The following is a 23,141-nucleotide window of genomic DNA, read 5'->3' as shown; positions in this document are numbered from 1 at the left end:
TGACACGCGCGTTTGAATTCTGATATCTAGGATGATGTCATCGCGAAGCAGCCGCACATTAGCGCTTGAAAATTTTATATTATATTAATGCATTTTTTGTGCATTCGGCTAAATCTCACACTTGGGGGTGATGTCATCACGAAGCAGCCGTACATCGGCGCTTGAATAGAAAAATTGGAAAAAATATCGCGTCGGCAATAATCCCCACCACATTGCAATTTTGCAACGCTAATACATATTTTAAATATGTTTAATACGTTCAGTATTGCATCGGCCACTTGTGTGAATGGTTCATATAAAAAATGTATCCTACTGAAGGAAGCCGCATGAATTATTACGTTCCGATTCAAGATGCTGATGAAACTTCATTGTGTAAGAAGAAGAAATGTAATAAGTAAGTTTTAATTAACTTAAAGAATTTTTATACTTTTTAAATATTTTTTACACCTTTTAAATATTTATATAAATAATATTGTTTTTACTCCCTAGCATTTCATCCGAGTCTCGTCGCGCGGTTCGTATACTCGGAAGACGATACGCCTTAACTCCGACGTCATACAAATATTTGGACATTGGAATAAACGTTGGAGCTGTATCTTGCGTGGAATTGATTCTCGGCGATAATCGGGGCAATCAAATAATATTGCTCTTTGAAACTTGGAAATCGCTAATGCAGAAACGTGCGGACATTGAACAGCTTCTACAATCGACTGAAATCCCATTGCGGATTCGAGATTTGACATTCGAAGTGGTTAAAATATCTGATTCGAATATTATAAAAATTGAATTATCAAATAATTCTTTATATATGAAGCCGCCAACTCTATTCTATTTATTCGATTTTGAAAAATGTATAGATCATATGTATTACTGGTTATGCGAAAATACACATATTGTATATGAAAAATTCAAACAATTTGTAACTGTTTTACAACAGAATAATATCGCTAATGTATGCGACGCTACAAAAACTATACATGAAAGTGATATGTTTAACAGCGAATCGCTCATAGATTGCGAGTTATTGACATGTGCTGTAAATGATATTCTTCGCGAGGCTTGTAATAAATAAGTTATTTTACTAATTATCTGTGAATTTAATTATTTATCCCATTCTTTATGCATGAATAAAAACGGTGTAATGGATATGCACAGTCTGCAAAATTTAACTTGCGGACGCTATCTCTCTTTCAAGTGCATGCGGACGCTATCCCTCTCGCACCGCCTTGCGAATGCCTCGCGCTATCTCTCTCCCACACATTGCGAAGGCCTCGCGCTATCCCTCTCCCACACATTGCGAACGCCTCGCGCTATCCCTCTCCCACACATTGCGAACGCCTCGCGCCATCCTTTTCCCACGTGCATGCAAACGCTATCCTTGTCTTACGCTCATATGGACATCTCGCGCTATCCTTCTCCCACGCCCATAGAATATCATTAGCGTTATCCTTCTCTTACACATTGCGGACGCCTCGCGCTATCTCTCTAACACCTACTCGCGGCATCGTACCTTCGCGTTCCATCTTCCCCGCGGACCCCTCGCCAATCGGTTTCGCGCGGTCCCCCTTCCCCCTCACCGCGGACCCCTCGCTTATCGGTTAGATTAGGTTAGCGGGTTCCTCGCCTATCGTTAGGACGCGATCCCCCTTTCCCTCTCCGCGGCCCCCGCGCCTACCGTTCCGCCGCGGTCCCCCTCCCCCTCTCCGCGGACCCCGCGCCTACTGTTCCGTCGCGGTCCCCCCCTCCTCCCCGCGGACCCCGCGCCTACCGTTCCGCCGCAGTCCCCCCCGCGTGACGTCATATCCCCCCCCCCCCGCGTAACGTCATACCCCTCCCCGTGACGTCATACCTCACCCCCCTTCAGAGGACCTGAGTTAGAACCGGCCCAGTATCACTACTTTTGATAATAACATAATTTCATACATACATACATACATACTATATTCACTCTGTTTCAATCTCCGATATTTAATACACTGTTTTAATGTTTATAGGTGTCATATACTATTTTACAAAAAACAGGTCTAATCAGAAATAAATTTTATTTCTATTATATTTTAATTTAAAGGTTATGTTTCTGTTAACGTTTATATTGCGACCAATAGCCTGGCGAACTAAGGTCTGTTCTTTACAACTGAACTGGCTGCATTAGTTCAGAGCCCATCTTTCTTTTTCCAATGTGGAGAAAAAAAGATACACTCTGAACTGCTAGTGTAGTCAGTTCAGCTACAAGATCTGTTCTACAATAAATCGTTAGTCGTAAGCAAATTGACCAATCACAATCGATTATTTCAAGAATATTTCCAGAATAATCGATTGTGGTTGGTCAATTTGTTTACGACTAACGACATATGATTTATTGTAGAACCGGCTTAAAGAAGAGACTCTATATTTTTTCCGGATCTTGAAAGCGCGAAAAAGAATCGATTCTAACCTAAAAAAATCGATTCTCTCCAAAATTGGACATTGCAGAATCGATACAAAAAATCGATTTTAATCACAAAAAAAATCGATTTTTCCGGAGATCGATTCAGAATCGCCATCCCTAATTATATACATATATGTATATATGTATATTACGAACTTGAATAATGATATTGCTTGTGTAAACTTTTTATAAATATCTGAGATATTCACGCATAAAAATAGACTTCTACACTATTTTTTTCATGATATTACGAAATAAATCCAAAAGATCTCGTCAAATAGTAAGCGAGTTGTCGCAAATGTTCCATTCATCGTGCAGCAAAGATGCTTGCTCCGAAAACTTTGATAAAGTTGTTAGATCTTCTCGACGAGGAAAATCTGGACAGCAACCTCGAAAGTCTCTGCAATCAGCTGCACCAAAGCTTTTCTAAGGAAGATCGCTTCAAGGTTGGAACAGTATTATTGCTACAGTTACAGCATGTTGATTTGCTGCCAAAGCATGTTCAACGCGTCATAGCGTTAACACTGCTGTTCGATCTGTATAAAGGAGAACCATTAGCTTCCACGCCTTTCGCCAGTGTATTCGTGCAGGTTCTAAAGCAAGAAGACACTAATAATGGAAATTCAAAACTGCCCAATCACACAGGTCACATACCATTTCTATCTCATTGCGAGAGGAATTTGTTGATCAATTTACTGGGATACAATCATAAGGACATTATGAAGAAAACACCTCGTCAGATTGTAGACGAATTTTCCTTTGTCTCTGTGCCATCTATCGATTTAACTAACTTACAATTGCAATTAGTGGAACATCAATCCGAATTACCCTCTGTTAGTAAATGCGGAAATCCTGTTATTTTGCTCGATATAGATCATTCTAAAGAGACAGAATTTGATGAAAAGTCTATAAGAAACATAACGGAAAGCCTTACTGTCGGTGATCCACCTTTATGCAGACAAAGCTATCGTCCTGAATTTCTGAAGCTAGTGCCACCTCTTTATCATTCCATCAATGAAATAGCTTGGTTCAATGTCACGGAACCGACGCAATTTACAATTGAATATGATACTAGCATGTGTGTGTCAAACTGCGCTGGTGCAGAAGCTCGTAAACTAATGGGCAAGGCTTTCAAGGGTGTACTAACATTGCCGCAACAGCAGCATCTGGTCAATGAATTGGAGAACGATCCGAAGCTTGTTTATCATATTGGACTTACACCTTGCAAATTACCAGATTTAGTTGAGAATAATCCTCTAATTGCCATTGAAGTTTTATTAAAATTGATGCAATCTAGCCAAATCACAGAATATTTCAGCGTTTTAGTAAACATGGAAATGTCCCTTCATTCTATGGAAGTTGTAAACAGATTAACCACCACGGTGGATCTACCAACAGAATTTGTACATTTGTATGTCAGCAATTGTATATCCACTTGCGAAACTATTAAGGATCGTTATATGCAAAGCCGGTTGGTACGACTCGTTTGTGTGTTTTTACAATCCTTGATAAGGAACAAGATCATAAATGTACAAGAACTGTTTATTGAAGTCCAAGCATTTTGTATTGAATTTAGTCGAATCAGAGAAGCTGCTGCATTATTCCGACTCCTAAAACAACTTGAATCCGGTGATACTGGTGGGCTTAACGCTTCATCTACAAAAAATAAAATAGATATGTATTAATATATTATCATGCTTATAAATACCATCTAGAGCATATATATCATGAACAAATTATTATTGGCTAATTATTTAATTGTATATCATTATATTTATATATTATATTCTCTTTTACATGGCATCTAACTAGATTGAATATAAAATGATAATATTATGAATTAAATCAAGACATACTCAAGTATAAATATTTTTTTAAATTTATATATATGTATATATAAATTTTATTAAGAAAAGAAAAAATGATTTAAATATCATATGCTTATATATGTAGAGATTAAATTCGTTATATATATAAAACATTGGGAATAATATATTTTGAACAATTTTTGAATGTGTTTTTAATCTAGAATTTACAATATTTCTGTATTCATAACATATATACTAGCATCCCTAACATTACACATGTCCAGAGGACATTCAGAGGTTATCCAGACCATGTTTAATATCCTCTGGATGTCCTCTGGATACTCTTCGGATGTCCTCCGGAGAAGGTGTGTTGTTAGGGATGTAATAAAACAAATAAATGCCTTATTTAATAATGGTCAATAATGATAATTTATTTAAATTCTTAAAATTTTTTTACACATTCATATCTATTATATCTCAAATTTTACAAATACAAAACAGAAGATTACAATAATATTGCAATCAATACAATTTTGCGTTTCATATACATTCTATATAAATATCTTATTTATTAATATATGTACAATTCATAATATTGATCGGTTTGCGATAAGCTTCTATTTTAATATATGTTTACAATTTGCGTTGTAAGAAAAAATATATAACTGGATAAATTTCTATCATATACATATTCAAATACAGATTTTATGTAACAAATTGTAATTACAAATATCTATAAATATTATAATTAGATCAATGTAATTAATATAGATATTTATAATCCCAATTGATTAAACAAAAAGAATTTAGGATAAATTATGTGATGGAGGCGTTTGCCTTATTGTTATTGATCTAACTAATAATTTTGTTTATTATCCAATGTATTTTTCATTAGTTGTACCATTAAATATTATGAACACATCTCACGAGGGACATTCATAAAGTGTTGCGCCTATTTTCGAAAAATATATTATTTTTAAGAAGTGCTAGCCGAGACAAGTTCAACAATATAACGTTGCCGTTCCAAATGAGATGTACCAGAAATTAAAAATCGAATTTTGAGCGAAATATGAAAAATATAAATTACGATTTTACTACTGAATGCCAAGTTTTTTTTTTATTTGAAGTGTTGAACACGCATATTTTTTTGCTAAAAGTACATCTCAAGAGTAGTATACTTTATTCATTACTTATATTCATTCTTGTCTAGTCTTGTAATGGCCCAATCAATGTGTTAAACATTCTAATATTATAGAATATATAATAATTTCTTTTATTTTGCCACACTCTTGCTATGTTTATATCGAGACGTCTATTTTGATTGTGAATTGTATGTGTTCTATTTTTATATCAGTTTCCATACATTTTGATACCAATTTTTTGTCTATAAATCCATATTTAGTCCAAAATGCGATCATCGATTTTTCGCATACCTTATTTGAGATAGTAATATTATATATTGTTGAACTTGTCTCAATTAGCATTTGTCACAAATACATATATCCTTCGAAAATAGATATAAAACTTTGTGATCCCTTATCAGAATTAAACAATATTTAACATCTTATACATGCATCATAATTATATATATAATTAGATTATAATTGCTACAATTATAATAATAAACACACACATACACACACACACACATACTATAATTATAGTACTATAAGTATAATTACTATAATTATATTAATGTATAAATTAAAAATAAAATCACATAGCATTATACAATATTCAAATGTTTCATCATTTATTTTATCTGCAAACTGTTGTACCATATACTTATCAGTAATCATATATTTACATAAAAAAAGAAAAAAAAAAAATATATATATATATATAATTATCTATGTTATCCATGATGACTAATATAGTTTTTACACATAAGAAATTTACATAACATATATGCAATAGAAAACTGAAGATCTTTACAAAACCTGTAGAATATCCATACTCTTAACGATGTTTGTATGTGTTGATATCTTATTTTTTAATGAATGTAATATCAACATTATAAAATATATAAGAGTATTTCAAAAGTGGAGATCAATCGTTTGGAAGATGTGCTCGATCGGCTGTGTTGTTTTCGAGTTAACACCATTTTTATATTAAAATTTCAAAGTTTTACTTTCGAATTTTTTTGTTAAAATTGAAAGAAGAGATGGTTTTATATTTATCTATTTTATTTTATTCCTTTTTGTATTTATTTATTTTATTTATATTTATATTTTTCTTTTTTTTTATTCTGGGTAGTTCTAAAGCAGCCCACAACTTTTATTTGACTTTATTTATGTTATAAAACTCATAAAAACTATCTCTTCTTTCAATCTTGATAAAAACATTCGAAAGCAAAGCAATTTAAAATTTTAATATAAAACTAGTGATAACTCGAAAAAAATACATTTCCAGACCTACGTTCATACCAACTCTTGTTTTTGGCTCTCCAATCACCTCTCGAGCGATTGACCTCCATTTTCGAAACACCCTAGTTAATGTAGTACAGGGTATTATTAAACACTAGTATAGAATAGAATAATTTTACATTTGCCCTACAGTTTAGAAAATAATATTTCTACTATTTAAATTGCACTGCATAATATAACAATTGTTTTTATTTCTTTTTTACAGCCTTTATTTTCACTATGTTCTTTGCAGTTTTTCCTTTAGTCATGATCGATTTTCCCTTCATTTGTATCTTAACATCATTCTTGGACACCTTTTTCATTTTTACGCTTTTAACGCCAATTTTGTTGTCTTTTGCTTTAACTTTGGTAGTGAATGGTATAGTAACACCGGGTCTCACGCAGTTAGACCCGGTTGGCTTATACTAGGCTGTTACTTTAACTTTTTTCTTTCGCTTTTTCTTCTTTTTATCATGGAGAAGTTCCTGTTTTTTTGCTATACAAAATCGACAGTACCAATCTTCATCATCAGCTGGTGGAACCTGCATACCAACGCACACCCTGCAAAATATAGAAAATATTATTAATTTATTGCATATATATTAAATATACAAACTTAATGTTTTCATCTCATACTGAAATATGTACAGCATACATAAATCTATAATAAGTTATTTACCAATGATACCACGCATCACAATCATCGCAGCCAATCATTGGTGAACCATCATCCTGGTTGCCGCATGCGGGACATATCCATACTTGACGACCTCCTCGATCCTGTAACACTCATCTCAAGATAAACAGAACAGAACTTGGAGATTTTTTTGGCTAACCCAACCCATCTTGATGAATTTATTCTAGAGATTTGAGAGTAGAAAATTGTTCAAGTACATTCGCCAACATCGGATCGATTATTCAAGTGGTTTCTTTTTGTTTTGTTAATAATTTTCTTAATAAGTTTCTTAATAATATTCTGGCTTTGATTTTGCAGAGAAATATAGTCAATAGACTTCATATATTTTATCAAACTATCTACGAATAATCTTATCCATCGAAAAGAAATATTTTTAATATAACAATGAGATATTATGTAATATTTGAAAATACGTTTTTGTATTATTTCAAAATTTCTTGAGTCTTAAATAATATGTGGGACTAATGTATTTTGATGAAATGATGATTTACAATGGCACATGTGTCGAGAGATGAACTTGTCTCTTCTTTTTTAATATTCGATATGCATTTGTGTATATTTTTTAAATCATATTCTAGCTTTTTATATGTAAATCCTATTTAAAACAATTAATGAGACGAGATATTTTAATATCTACATATTTCTTTTTTTTTTGCATTATGTTATATCATATGATGTATACATCATGTTACAACATAAATGTATTATAAAGTATAAAACTAATTATTCATAGCTTCGGTGAACAGAAAATGCCTTGCAACATTCTTTGAAAGGGGTATAAAGCGTACTCACCACAGTAGTGGCTGGTGTTGTAGGCAACATGTTCCTGCCATTTTCTTTGTCTTCTTTAGCATCATCCTTTTTAGTAACTGGATCTGCTTTCACCTCTGTACCGTTAAAACCGTCAGTTATATTCCTAACGGGTCTTTGATGCTAAATTCTTTTATGGAATGTGCAAATCTCATGCAATGGTCTAATTTTATACTTTCTGCTGTTTTTATTAATGTAAATATGTTTTTATCAATATAAATTCTAATAAACTATGTATTGGTAAATCGTAAATATATATATTTCTGATTAAATAAAGAAATAAACGAATAAAAACATTTCTTATCATTATATCTTGACCAAATTCTCATAAAAGTAAAGTTTAGAAATAAAAAACACCCAAAAATGATATTAGTTACATTTCTAAAAAATATCGCATATTTATAAAAAATGCATGCTCTAATGCTACTAATTAATAGGCAAACAGCAAATTCAGAAATAGCACATAAATCTTAAAAATAGTATCTTATACATATTTGTATAGAAGAATATATACGTATGCACTGATGCAACTACAAACTTGCTAAATAAAGAAGAGAAATGAATAAGAAGCTTGGGCATATATTATTAATTAACATAACTCAGATATATAAAAAAATTACTTCTTTTTTATGGCATATACAAAAATATTAAGAAGAAACTATATTATTAATTATTAAACTATATATATCATTATTAATATATTATTAATTAATATATTATATCTTATTAATTAATATATTATACACTATACAGGATGATCCTCGTAACGGTCGCCACGATTTTTAAGGCACTTACAATAATCTGACATAAAAAAGTTTCAAACAAAAGTTGTGTGGCCTCAAGGGGGCCATAAGATGGTGACAATGATTTGACCTTGGAAAATCATTTGAAGGTTATGTGAAGGTCAACTTTAAAATCTTAAATAGAAACCCCCATTTTTTATTTAGTATTCTTGTAGCCGACATCAAGAGCTTTCCAAAACACTATAACAAAGTATTTTTTTATTAAGTACTTTTTGAGTTATTTTATATTTTAATCTGACATATTTTGATATAAAAAATTAAATATCTCGTAAAATATTTAGTTTTTGATAATCTTACCGTAATACTTCTATTTACAGAATAATGAGACAAATCAATTAGTATAAAAAAAAATTGTTTTTAAGAAAATTATTTACAATGTATTTTTTTAAACAATTATTTGTTTTTTTTGGCACTAATTAATTTGTCTTATTATTCTGTACATAGAAGTATTACGGTAAAATTATCGAAAACTGAATATTTTACGAAATTTTATTTTTTATATCAAAATATGTTAGATTAAAATATAAAATAACTCAAAAAGTACTTAATAAAAAAATACTTTGTTATAGTGTTTTGGAAAGCTCTCGATGTCAGCTACAAGAATACTAAATAAAAAATGGGGGTTTCTATTTAAGATTTTAAAGTTGACCTTCACATGACCTTCAAATGATTTTCCAAGGTCAAATCATTGTCACCATCTTATGGCCCCCTTGAAGCCACACAACTTTTGTTTGAAACTTTTTTATGTCAGATTATTGTAAGTGCCTTAAAAATCGTGGCGACCGTTACGAAGACCACCCTGTATATTATTAATTAATATATTACAAATATATTATTAATACTACAAAAGAATGTGGAAGCTTGTATGTATGTATATACAGGGTGTAACAGAGCGCCCGTATCAGCAGTTTTTTGAGGAAACAACATATTTTCGTGAAAAATGTTTTACAAAAGTTGTAGAGCTCTAAGTGGCGTATTATATAATAATATTAGTATGATCTTGAATAGCACCGTCAAGATCATATAAAAAACACTTTGAATTTTTTAAATGGAACCCCCTATTTTTCATTACATACTCTTGTAGCTTACCTCGAAAGCTTTCCAAAACACTATAATAGAGAATTTTTTGGTTAAGTACTTTTTGGGTTATTTTATATTTTAATCTGACATATTTTGATATAAAAAATAAATTATTTCGTAAAATATTCAGTTTTCGATAATCTTACCATAATACTTTTATGTACAGAATAATGAGACAAATCAATTAGTATAAAAAAATAATTGTTTTTAAGAAAATTATTTACAATGTATTTTTTTAAACATTATTTGTTTTTTTTTGCGCTAATTGATTTGTCTCATTATTCTGTACATAAAAGTATTATGGTAAGATTATCGAAAACTGAATATTTTACGAAATAATTTATTTTTTATATCAAAATATGTCAGATTAAAATATAATATAACCCAAAAAGTACTTAACCAAAAAATTCTTTATTATAGTGTTTTGGAAAGCTTTCGAGGTAAGCTACAAGATTATGTAATGAAAAATAGGGGGTTCCATTAAAAAAATTCAAAGTTATTTTTATGACCTTGACGGTGCTATTCAAGGTCATACTAATATTATTATATAATGCGCCACTTAGAGCTTTACAACTTTTGCATGAAACATTTTTCATGAAAATGCGTTGTTTCCTCAAAAAACTGCTAATACGGGCGCTTTGTTACACCCTATATATACTCAGGATGGCCTCGAACGTTCCAGCCAGACTTTGAGATCTTATAAGAAATTTAAATCTGAACAAAAAATTTCCTATAAATATGGGTCGAAAAATGCTTCCTTAAGAAGTTATCGCTCAAAAACCTCTGATGCAAAAGAAGAGCAAAAGATGAAAAGAAAATGAAATTTAATAAATTTCTTGAAAAAACGATAAAAATAAAAAATAAAAATCTTTCTTTTATGAAAATAAAATAAATTTTTTTAAGCTAAAATAGCACGTAATAGTAGAAAATGAATAAAGATGTAAAAAAATAACTGTTCTCAAAATATCCCCTCCTAGATCCAATATACTTTCGGCATCGAGTGACCGATCTAGTCGCTTTACAGATTTCCTCCTGATTCAACTTTAACCGATCTAACAATAAGTAACAAAAGCACTTTCTGTACGTTTGAAACTGGTTATATCAAAATCTATGGAACGTACAACAATCATTTTGATCTCATTTGAAAGATAATTTAATATTCTACAACTTTTGTTTCGGTACTTTTTGTTAAAAGACGCTCATTTTCCATGATATTTGGAAAAATGTGTAAAATAATCATGATTTCAGAGGTTTTTGAGCGATTACTTCTTAAGTAATATTTCTTAAGAAAGCATTTTTCGACTCATGTTTATAGGAAATTTTTTGTACAGAATTAAATTTCATATAAAATCTCAAAGTCTGGCTGGAACGTTCGGGGCCACCCTGTATATATATAATATATTATTGATGTACCAAATAAGTGGTGTAAAATTTATATGATAACAATTTAGTTACACATACATTATCTTTATATTAGAGGTAAAATGATATATTCGATATATATGATATCACAATTACAATATACATATATTTAGTAATATCTCTATATATATAGTAGTAACATCTCTATATATAAACTCTGCATTTTTCTTGTATAGTAGATGTAAATATTTGTTCGTTAAATTCATTAGATAATTAGAATATTATTTGTTATTTTATCATATATTAATCATTTAAATTTGTAATAATAAGAAGAGACAAGTATAATATATACTAATGTTGTATATGAGCAGTAGTTTAAAATATATTAATGTAATAAATGTGATAAAATGACGAGGACCAATGCTTTCTTATTCTTAAAATGTATATCTGATTAAATATTACTTATTCAATGAAGAACTTTATATTTGCAAAGAAGCGAAATGTTTATTTGCAAATGAAGCTTATATTTGTATATGTGTAACAATCAATTCTATAAATAGCAAACTCAAAAAATTTACCATGCCATTCAGAAAAGATTTATATACATTTAAAATATCCTAAAATATAACAAATCGATTAAAGCAGAAGATGGATAAAAGAGCCCATTTCTACTTAAAAAGCAGAACAAAAGTTATACATATATAATCTTGTGTTTTTGAAATCACTAAGAATATGTCGATATTCGGCAAAAAATTAAGAAAGCATTTTGAAGTTAGAAATTTCGACTGCAAAATATTATTAAATTTTTTTTTTAAACCTGCATAAAAAGAGCCCCCCCTCGTATGATCTTGACCTTGACATATGTTGTCAAGGACATGACCCTGAGTAACTTTTCCTTATAACTTAATCGGCGGTCACTGTTTATTAAAAAGTTATAAACACAAAAAGTTTGAGAAATTTGTCTTTATGTCCGTGCTAAAGGAAGTAATTGGTATATTTATAAAGCAAAGCGAGGTCCACCCCATAATTGTTGTATGGATAGGAAAGTGTATACGTGAACGCATTAGGTCCCCCCCCCCCCCCACGGGGGGCTCCACTTCCGAAAGATATAACTTAATCCAAATCAAATTTTTAATGTAAATAATTACCAAATTTGATGTGAGCTACGTTGTATAACCTATACTAAATTTTCGTTTTTAATCAAACTTTAATTTTAAATATGTCAGAAATTATAAGAGATCGCCGATTAAGTTATGAGAAAAAGTTACTCAGGATCAAGTCCTTGACAACATATGTCAAGGTAAAGATCATACGAGAGACGAAGGTGGTCCCCTTTTTGTTAAAAATAGGTTTAGTTTTAAAATCGTGTAATTGGAAAAAAAAGGTAACAAAATTTAAAAAAAGTGTTTTGTAGACGAAATGTTGTAGTTATGTGGTTCATGGAACTTGACATAAATTTTTCGAAAGAAATTTTTTTATCGAGTTGCAGAGTGTCACAAATACTAATAACATTAATACCATTAATTTTAAAAAACAAATCAACGTGTTACTTTTAGAAACAGATAACAAAAAAGATAAAAAAATTTAAATTACAAATAGCGCGTTAAAGTTGAAACTTCAAACTTCAAAATACTTTTTTCAATCTTTTGTCTACCATGATTTTTCGCCAAGTTTTAGCGATTTGAAAATAGCCCAATTTTTAGTATATGAAAAATGTTCTCTATTTTTCTTTAGTGGTATATATTACATTTCTTATTATATAGCATATAATAAGGTAATATAGCATATTCTTAAATTCACTCATTATCATCAGAATCTTTTCAGGAGGATTTTTTGACATTAAATATATTATCTAAAAATATTCACCCGAAATAGATATCAATATCAAATATTAAAAATAAAATCTTTATAAGAAATTTTCTTTTAATGGAAACATATGAAAAAGAAATATGGACAATCACTATTCTTCTATTTTATAAGATATTCTTATAATTACAAAAACTTATCTGTTACATTATGATAGAAAAAAGATGTTTTCAATAACTGGTCATTATTTAAAAATTTTTCTTTATCATATTGCTGTCTTAGATTTCTGAGATATCTATTTTTGATGTTTTTAGCGAAAAAAAGATTATAATTATAAGAATAAACTATAATACAAATAATTAAATAATTGAGACAAAATGATTACTAATCATATTATATATTACCATTAAAAAAGACTTATTTTGAGGTTTTTTTAAACATATTTTGATCGCTTTCTTAACATTTTAGATGAATATAATGATTTTAAATGAATATAGAAATGTTATCATATTCAGCAATTAAAAAAAAACCAAATATTTATATAATACATACAGAGTGAGGAGAAAGTATGGAATCCCTGAAAATTTTCGAAAAATATAAGTTTTACAGAAAATTGTTTCGAATAAAAGTTGTAGAGTTTAAAAAGATCTCTTTACTGATCTTATCAATTTGGATTTGGATGGCGTCGCCAAGATCAGGATAAGATCACCTTGAATTTTTAAAATAAAGATCCCTATTTTTTATTCTTGTAGCCCTTGTCGAGACCTTTTCAAAACACTATAATAAAGTATTTTTCGAATTATTTTATATCTTAATCTGACATATTTTGATATAAAAAATAAAATATCTCGTAAAATATTTAGTTTTCGATAATCTTACAGTAATATTTTATGTATAGAATAATAGAATAATGAGACAAATAAATAAGTGCATTAAAAAGAGAGAGAGAGAGAGAGAGAGAGAGAGAGAGAGAGAGAGAGAGAGAATCCATTATAAATAATTATATATTTTTTCTTAAAAACAATTATTTTTTCTATATCAATTGATTTGTCTCATTATTCTGTACATAAAAATATTACGGTAAGATTATCGAAAACTAAATATTTTATGATATATTTTATTTTTTATATCAAAATATGTCAGATTTTAAGATATAAAATAATTCGAAAAATACTTAATGAAAAAATAGTTTATTATGGTGTTTTGAAAAGATCTCGACAAGAATATGTAATAAAAAATAGGGGTTTCCATTAAAAAAATTTAAGGTGACCTTGTCCTAACCTTGGCGACGCCATCCAAACCCAAACTAATAAAATCAGTATATCTTTCTAAATCCCACAACTTTTATTCGAAAGAATTTTCTGTAAAACTTACAGCGTCTTCCATTAAGAAAAACTCGCAACACTGAGTGCTTGAAGCGTATATTATTAGTAATATTAATGAGTATGTTCTGAATGCTGCACATTGGGAATGCAAAATGCTCTTAATGCGCACTGGGAGTAGTTTGCACTCCCAATGAAATGTGCAGCATTCGGAATATGCTCATTAATATTACCAATGATATATGCTTTAAGTACTCAGTGCTGCGACTTTTTCCCAATGGAAGACGCTATTTTTCGAAATTTTTCAGAGTTTCTATATTTTTTCCTCACCCTGTATATATGTGTATAAAACATAATGTGTAAAATGTAATGTAATTACATTATAATTTACACGTAATTACATTTATAATTTACATTACACTGTTGAGCCAGAAATCGGTCTTCTTTATCTATCGTTTTTTTATTAAAAATATATATCTTTTGTACATAATTCATGTGTCCCCAAAATCACTAAATATTCTGTTAATATTAGTTTTCTGATCAAATTAAAAACAATTCTTTCTTAGTGAAAATATCAAAGTATCAACAATTTTCGAGTTATTATATAAACAAAAATTGTAAATAAGAAAGGTCTTCTTGAAATGTTAAAATATGAAAAAGCTTCTCACAAGCCAAATTTTATGTATACTCAAGAGATTAACAAGAGAATCACGTTCTTTCTTTAGTTATTTTCAAATAATAATTACTTTAATATAATTTTAACTTAAGATTTGCTTATAAAGATATATGACGGAAACCATTGGGGTAATTGAAAAAATGGCAGCCTCTCTTAGTTAGCTTAAAAAAATGACAGCCTCTCTCGACATTTTCGCTAAGGAAAAATTGACTCCAACTTGATCGGAGAATCTACTATTAAAAGAACATAATGGTTTTTGCCCCTTCTTATACACACACATATACATAGTGAACATCAAAAGTTCTGGAATGGTTAAATATCCCAAAAAATAAGTGTTTTTGCAAAAAATGTTTTAACTCTTATATCTCAAAAACTACTACTTGGAATAAAAAATCGCAAATACTTTTATTATTTAATTTCTCGAGAGTTTTTTTGTTATATTATTTTAAATCAAATTTTGGGTCACCTGTATATGAAGGCATATCTATGTATATATTTTTATTTAAAATGCATTCAACATCATCGAATATGTATGTAAAATAAATAATACCTTGTATATATTTAACTTTATATTATTTAAATTAATTATTAAAAGTCTTTTCTGAAGAGCTTTTTGTATGCTATAAATTTTACAGGGTAGAAAAGCAAAAATGGAATAATAAGATAAATATTTAAGATTCAATTTGTGTAAGAATGATGAAATATTTAAGACTCAAGATTGAGAGAGAAGTGGAAATACGAGCATTAACGTTAAAGAAATTGATTAAGATAATGATTGCAACGTAAAATACACAGTAAATCTAAATATAGTTATAAGAGAAAACGTGTACTACATTTTTATAGTTTATACAACATAACAATATACCAAAAGCGTGACTTAAGGAAAAAAAGGAGACATGATACCGTCACCATAGGTTCTAAATGCATAGATAGCATAAAATAAAATAAATAGGAATTTTTGGATAGGTTTGTATTTGAAACAATGTCGATGGGTTGGGTTCCTCATTATAGAATAAAATATCAAGAAAATATTTGCAATATAATTTAAGGCAAACTCCCTCTAAATTGATTGACTTTGTCATAATAACTTAATAACAAAATAACTTTTGAATTGATTTGTAAGATTTTGCTGTACAAATTTAATATTGATCTATTCTTTCTAACACTAAAATTTATCTGTACAAATTTATTATGTACATATACACATGCATACATGCACACACACACACACACACGCGCGCGCGCGCATATACACACGCCACGCACGCACACACTCTCTCTCCTTCTCTCTATATCATCTATTAATTTGTAAAAATATTTTTTCCTAAACATATTATTATCATATTACTTAAATTCGGAAATAATGTAGATTTCTTGTGCGATTTAAAAATAGTTAGACAAAAGTATTTTTGTTTGATACTGAATAGTGCTTTGAAATTAAGAACCTGCGCGAACTTCCAAAAACTTTACCTACTATTTCCTACATAGATGACTTGTTCAACTTATTCATCATTTCTTTCTTTGTCATAAATTCCTGTTTATAATGTTAATAGTTCAAGATCTTTTGAATCATGATGCAAATTTAAATGATCCCCATTATTGTAAATATCATGTAACAAAATGAATACTTACAAAATAATACGGTGGTTGTTGTGGCGATATTAGAGGTTTCAGGACTTTAGGAGAATTGTCAAATTGAGATGAAGGTATTGGCTCATTTTGAGATAGACTTTGGAAATTAGATTTCTTTGCTCGAGGAATTGATGCAAGTGGTACGCTAATAAGATTGGCAGAGAAAGAGTCTGTAGGAAGAGCAGGACTTCCATCTAATATTCCCTCCTCTGTTTTCTTACTTGTTGATTTCTGCTTTGGCGGTCGTGTTACCAATGCCGATATTTTCGCCAATTCTGGACTAGGTTCCCGCTTGACTTCTTCATCAAGTTTTTTCACAAGTGGTTTAATAGTTCTGCACAAAACAAACAAGTAGTCAATAGTTGTATGTATCTATGTCGGAAAAACTGAATTATAAAAAATTTATCAGGACTTTGCTGAATTGTGAAATATATACAAAAATATACAAAAATTTCATGATATAAAAGTTTCAATTTCCAATAAGCAAATGAAAATGCAACAAATTTAAGTAAATGTTTATATCACAAAACAAGAACTTTGCGTAAAGATAATAAAAGTTAACAATAAATATTGAAATTCTGACATAAAATTGTTAATAAAAATATGATTAATGGCTTACATTTTCTTCATAGGAGCATTATCTGGTGTAGCTGGTCTAGGAGAAGCAGTACCTAATTTTAATGTTATTTTTGGTACAGCTTCTGTATTCTTATCCTCCTTCTGTAATGCATACATAATAAATTGCTTATTGCTATTTAATATCATTATCATTGCTATTTTATATCATTGTTGAAAGCTAACAAAGTACCATATTTTTCTTATTTGAATCTTTTTCCTTTTTTTTATCTTTCTTTTCCTTCTTTTCTTTAAGTTTTTCTAGCTTCTCACGCTTCTCAGTTTTTTCCTTCTTCTCCTTCACTTTCTCGCCTTTATCTTTGTGTTTCTCTTTTTTATCTTTCTTTTTCTTTAACTTATCTTTTTTTTCTTTCTTATGTTCTTTAGACTTCTGAAAATTTTATATAAAAAATACTATAAATATAAAAATTATTAAATACACAGAAACTACCAAATTAGTGTTGGCTGGGATAAAACTATAATATATGACACATAGGTATAAAGAAAAATACATTATCATGCACATATACACAAATTACTTTTTTCGAAATATTTCTCCAAAAATATCATTATGATAAAATACAGCCAAAATATTTGGATATCTCGAATGTGTTCTCGTACCGAATTTACCATATCATTCTTCTCTGTTTTTTCAGTTTTAGGATTTTTCAATGGTGGTATTTGCGCGATGGGTACTGGTGTAGCAAGCGTGATTGGTGCGACAGGTGCAGACACTATAGGCGATGAAGCGCCTACAGGTGGTACCTTTTCAGGTACTTTTATGAAAGGCAATTCTTTATTTGGTTTAAACATTTTCGTAAGTTTATTATCCACCTTCTCTTTGTCTGCTTTTTCATTTTCGCCTTGAATCGATGAAGATGTTAACTCGACTGGTGAGGAAATTAGTGACTTTTCACGTTCTACCGGCTTAATTTTGGGCAATGCAAAATCTTCGGGCTTTACGGATGAATTGAGAAAGCGCGGTGGTAGAGGTAAATTGGGCATTGCGGGATGAGGCCCTGGTCCACCTCGGCCCAATGGCAATGGAAATCGCGTGAACATTGGATGGGGTATTAAACCAGGTGCCGAAGGAAACGTAGGGAAAAAGGGAAACGGAAGTGTAGGCGGAAGAGTAGGTGGCTCTCTATGTAACGGCGGCTCAGGTGCCTGCGGTGTTTTTGGCCGATCTGGTATGTCCAGTTCTGCTGCATCATTCAGAAGCTTTGTCTGAAAAATGGCGATCACCAGCAAGATACATTAATGTTAAAACTTCGTATAAAAAAAAGGATATAGCATACAATAAAAAAAATTATTGCTAGAGACGAAATTGATTCTATGTTAATTAAAGAAGCTATAAGTATATATAAGTAAATTTTTGATATGTACACATTTGTATAATACTTAAGTACATAATGATGATATATTCTACCTTCTTTGGACTGACACATTGTTTTGGACTCTTCAGTTTAGATTCTTTCTTCTTGCCGCTTTTCTCTTTCTTCTTTCGCTTTTGCTCTGATACAGTGGGTACATTCAATTCGGGAGTTTTCGGTGTGCTAGGAGTACCTGGTGGCGAGATGTCGGCATCGTCAAATATGTAAACGTCCGACTCTGAACTCTGTATGTCCGCCAAATCAGCATCCGATTGCACATGCACATCCGGCGTGTGCGGTGTTCTCTTCTCTTCGCGTCCTCCTTTCGCGTCTATGTCGTTACGATGTGTATGCTTCTCCATATTGTCGACATCTATTATTAACTCCGGCGAGTTCTCGCGCGAATCGAGAATATCTTTATGTTTATGTGGTTCCGATATCTCCTTGTCTTTGTCTTTTTCTTCACGCGGTTTCGATATCTTCTTGAATATGTTTAATTTCTGTTTATCCGGCTCTGACGGTAATTTATCAATGGTATCCTCTTTTTTTTCGACAATAGAAGAGTCATCTATCAGATCTATCATCTTCTCATTCTTTATTTTCGGCTGCCCGACTTTCGATGGTTTCGAACTACTAACGACTGACTTCGGTGACGCAATTTTCGGTGTGGACGGTCTACTGGCTGTAAGCTCTTGTAGCATAGTGGATTGCGCTTTGCCACCACCCGGCTTTAATGGCTTTAGCTTAGCTAACTCCTTCATTCCGACCAATTTTTTTATCTTACTCTCATCCATCTTATCTGGCTTAAACAATTCTTTCGCGCCTTTTTTCTTCTTGTTCTCCTTATCGAGTTTACGATTTTCTGGACCTTTCTTTACAATCTTCTTCGGTTTCTTTTCGCACTTCAATTCAGGTGGTACCATCGGATAAGAACTCGGTTGTGGCGAATCCGATCGTACTTGATGCGGTGTTCTTGCCTCAGGTAATTTTCCTTCTCGCGCAGGTGATAAAAAACCAGAAGTGGTCATCATAACGCTGCTTATTTCACGTAATGGTCTACCTTCCTCCAAAATTTTTGCCCGCTTCGGTATGGAGCTTTCAAAAGATACCGGATCGCCTGGCCGTTTGAAAATTACTTGTGGCGACATTCTATGGGGTGATGTGTTATTCGAATTGCTTGATGATGTCGCACTGCTAGATGTCAAATCTGTTGTACCATTCATTAAACTTTCATTCTTATCTGATACATATTCTTCTGTAATTTTATTATATATTATCAATATAAATATAAATATAAATTAATGTAATTATTTTGTTATGAAAGGTATAATATAGAAAATACAATTTATTATCATACCTTCAGTATCTGGATACATAGCTGGTAAATGTTCATGTATATGCACTGATCTAGTGACAACTTCACGACTGCCTGGCTTTAAAAAATTTAAATGATTTTCACGCCAAACTGGATATTTTGGTATCTGTATAGGACATGGAACAGAATCTATATTTTTAACATATTCAGCTAATTCCTGTATATTAATATTCATATGCTGAAATGTTAATCCTAAATCATCAAGATTTGGTTCTGTCCTTCCCACTGCAAAATAAAAATATTGTAAATCCAAAATATCTATGTACATATGTATGTACATATTGTATGTATGTTTATAGTGTATATAAACATTAATTAAAACATTAATTACTAGTTATAACAAACAAAAGAATAAATAACTTATTTAAAGTATTTAATATTAACAAAATCTTAAGAATGTAAAAAATATCATCTAAAATATATAAATCTTATTTATTATTTTGATTTGCTAAATTATATAGAAGTAAAAAAAGCAATCATTGACAAAATTTATAATAACTACTCACAAACTTCTGTATATTGATGTGTCAGCCTTGAGATACGTAACATATATTCTTGCATAAGATCTACCATAAATTCTAGAGGCGTAGAATTAATAGAGTGCCATCCTATCATCTGACAGATCTGAGCAACAACTATTTTTAAAATGCTTCGACTATATTCACCTGACATTTTTTCCTATAAATATTATTAAAATATATTTGAATGTTTTGATACAGCATTCTTTTAAAGCAATATATTTTGTAAACTGTATGTTAATATGTAAATAATAAAAATATATAACAAATGTACACAATAAAGAAAACCAAATTTTATGGACATAATCGTAATTAAATAAAATCTCGTATACATTTATATATTCATACATGCAATAAAAAAAAAAAATATGTTTATTACTATTTCTAAAATTATATGCTATGTGAGAGAGATTACACAGACTTATCTTGTAATCTTTCTTTGTATATACAAATTATTACAATAATAATGTTACACACAAAACATAAATTTCATAGAAAAAGATAAAATCTTTCTCAATCGAATAACTAATACCCTTAACTGTATAAATTGTAGATCAGCCAAAGAGGATAACCATACCAAGCTCGAAGTATTTTTATTTTGCAACAGAATCGAAAAAAGAGAATTAACGTGATTAGGCAGCATTGACTCACCTGAATACTCGCGATATAACGGTAAAAGAATATTTTCCAATCTTCGAATCAAGTTTCACATCGTTAACACGATTGATGTCATCTCAGTCTATGCGAGGACTTTCGTTTTTTTACGCGCACTAGATTGTAACGATGCAATGCAAACTTTACAGCTTGCATACCGCCATTTCCATATCTTCTCTGATTTTTCCTCTGTAAAGCCTATCACACACAAATTGGCATAACTGCATATACATAGCACAAAGGTACAATTTCATGTGCTGCAATCTCGTGCAACAGAAAGGTCACGTGATCGAAATGGACGAATGAGTGACGACGGTCTGGCTGCTTGTACCTTAAGACCGTCTGGACCAATGAGCATGCTATGTATAAATCAATATGGCGATTTTATTTCGATGCTTATTAGTCCAGATGGTCTTATGTTATGCATATGCGGCTATGCCAATTTGTGTGTGATAGGCTTAAGGGTAAACAGGAGAGACAGTAGAGATCTCTCGCGGGAAACGGTGAATTACGAATACGTTTTTTTCATATTACGGCCAAAATACAAAAAAAATTATATTATAACAGCAATATTCGTAATCAGTGAAATCGTAAGATTGGCGCTAAAGAGCGATTTTTTGAAAAAAAAAGAGTTTAAATAATATTTTATAAATTGATAAACAACCCAGAAAACAATATGTAATCAAAAAGATTTCTAAAAGATATCACATTTCTGAACCTGATAACTTAAAAATGCTTCTAAAAGATCACATAAAGATACCAGAATGTTATCTAATGTGTCGTTTTTTGAAGACAAAAAAATATCATAAAAATGATCCCAGACAGCACAAAACATCCTCAGGATCATCCTGAATATGTCCAGGACGGTTTAGGACATTTGTAGAATGTTTTAAGATATTATTATAAATATATTTATAAAAATTTAATATGCATACATAATTTTATTTTTAGTTGTGTCGGCTATTTAATATAATTTAGAAATCTTATGTATTATAATAAGTATTAATGTCCTATAAATGTCCACTGGATAACCCCTGGATGTCTGTAGGATATATCTGCCCTGTCTATTATATTGGATGTCTTTTGGATTTCCAGAGGACATATATATGTGCAATTAATTGTTAACATTAATTTCGTTTAATATTAATAATTGAATTTGATGCGCACATTTTCATGTATCCAAAATTATTATTTATTTAATATTTCATGAGAAATGTTACTGTTCGCAACATTTCAAAAACTTTACAAACAATAATATTCAACCGCTAGTTCGTTGGTTTACCGCTATGCGACACGCGAACTCGTATTTGAGATTTGGTCATGCAAATTATTTAAGCTTGCAAAGAGCAACTGACATGGAAATTACAAATGTAATTATTTTCTATCAGTTCAATTTCTGATGCAATCCCAACATAGGGAATTCAGATATTGGATTGTTTAGAAAATATTACACCACTCAAACCCGGGAGCCAAACATAAAATATTCATGTATAGCACGAAAGCCTCAAATATTAAAGAACGGTGAACTATTTTTAATATTAGATTTTTAATATTGGCAGTAAATAACAAAATATAATTTTAATTTATATTTAAATTTTAAAATTTGCTCCTTGAAACATACGAAAAATATCCCTAACATATCCTATAAAAATCCTTAGGATGTTTCACAGGATCTCCCTGGATTCTCCAGAGATTAATATATGGCTATCATTTACTCTTCCTCAGGACATCCAGAGGAGATCTGAGGATTACAATGGGATATCCTGAGGATATCCTA

General features: G+C 30.4%; 2 protein-coding genes across 6 annotated transcripts; one reads left to right on the top strand and one right to left on the bottom strand.

Moving 5' to 3' along the window:
* The first annotated feature begins 2,573 nt into the window (after nt 1–2,573).
* On the top strand, nt 2,574–5,952 carry Not11 (CCR4-NOT transcription complex subunit 11). 2 transcript variants are annotated; one of them, XM_070300962.1, is made up of 2 exons: nt 2,574–3,899; nt 4,005–5,952. In XM_070300962.1, the coding sequence occupies exons 1-2, from the start codon at nt 2,752–2,754 to the stop codon at nt 4,111–4,113; spliced, it is 1,257 nt and encodes a 418-aa protein (XP_070157063.1). In that variant the 5' UTR covers nt 2,574–2,751; the 3' UTR covers nt 4,114–5,952. The 2 variants fall into 2 exon arrangements, with proteins under 2 accessions (XP_070157063.1, XP_070157062.1); XM_070300961.1 differs by having other exon boundaries at nt 2,575–5,952.
* Nucleotides 5,953–6,071: 119 nt separating this feature from the next.
* Taf3 (TBP-associated factor 3) lies at nt 6,072–21,586 on the bottom strand. Of its 4 annotated transcripts, none has more exons than XM_070300959.1 (11): nt 21,362–21,586; nt 20,699–20,870; nt 20,175–20,417; nt 18,874–20,072; nt 18,066–18,671; nt 17,638–17,835; nt 17,449–17,549; nt 17,051–17,163; nt 8,131–8,225; nt 7,321–7,421; nt 6,072–7,202 (listed from the first exon to the last, which is right to left on the bottom strand). In XM_070300959.1, exons 2-11 carry the CDS (start codon nt 20,862–20,864, stop codon nt 7,067–7,069), a joined length of 2,958 nt encoding a protein of 985 aa, XP_070157060.1. In that variant the 5' UTR covers nt 20,865–20,870; nt 21,362–21,586; the 3' UTR covers nt 6,072–7,066. The 4 variants fall into 4 exon arrangements, with proteins under 4 accessions (XP_070157060.1, XP_070157058.1, XP_070157059.1 ...); XM_070300960.1 differs by having other exon boundaries at nt 7,113–7,202; nt 7,321–7,434; XM_070300957.1 differs by lacking the exon at nt 8,131–8,225 and having other exon boundaries at nt 16,830–17,163; nt 21,362–21,585.
* Nucleotides 21,587–23,141: the final 1,555 nt, after the last annotated feature.

This window comes from Polyergus mexicanus, unplaced genomic scaffold (assembly GCF_030449975.1).
Source record: "Polyergus mexicanus isolate NDT 795.1 unplaced genomic scaffold, iyPolMexi1.0 SCAF_9, whole genome shotgun sequence".
Taxonomy (NCBI): Eukaryota; Metazoa; Arthropoda; class Insecta; order Hymenoptera; family Formicidae; genus Polyergus; species Polyergus mexicanus.
This window is presented reverse-complemented; position numbering and strand designations above follow the sequence as displayed.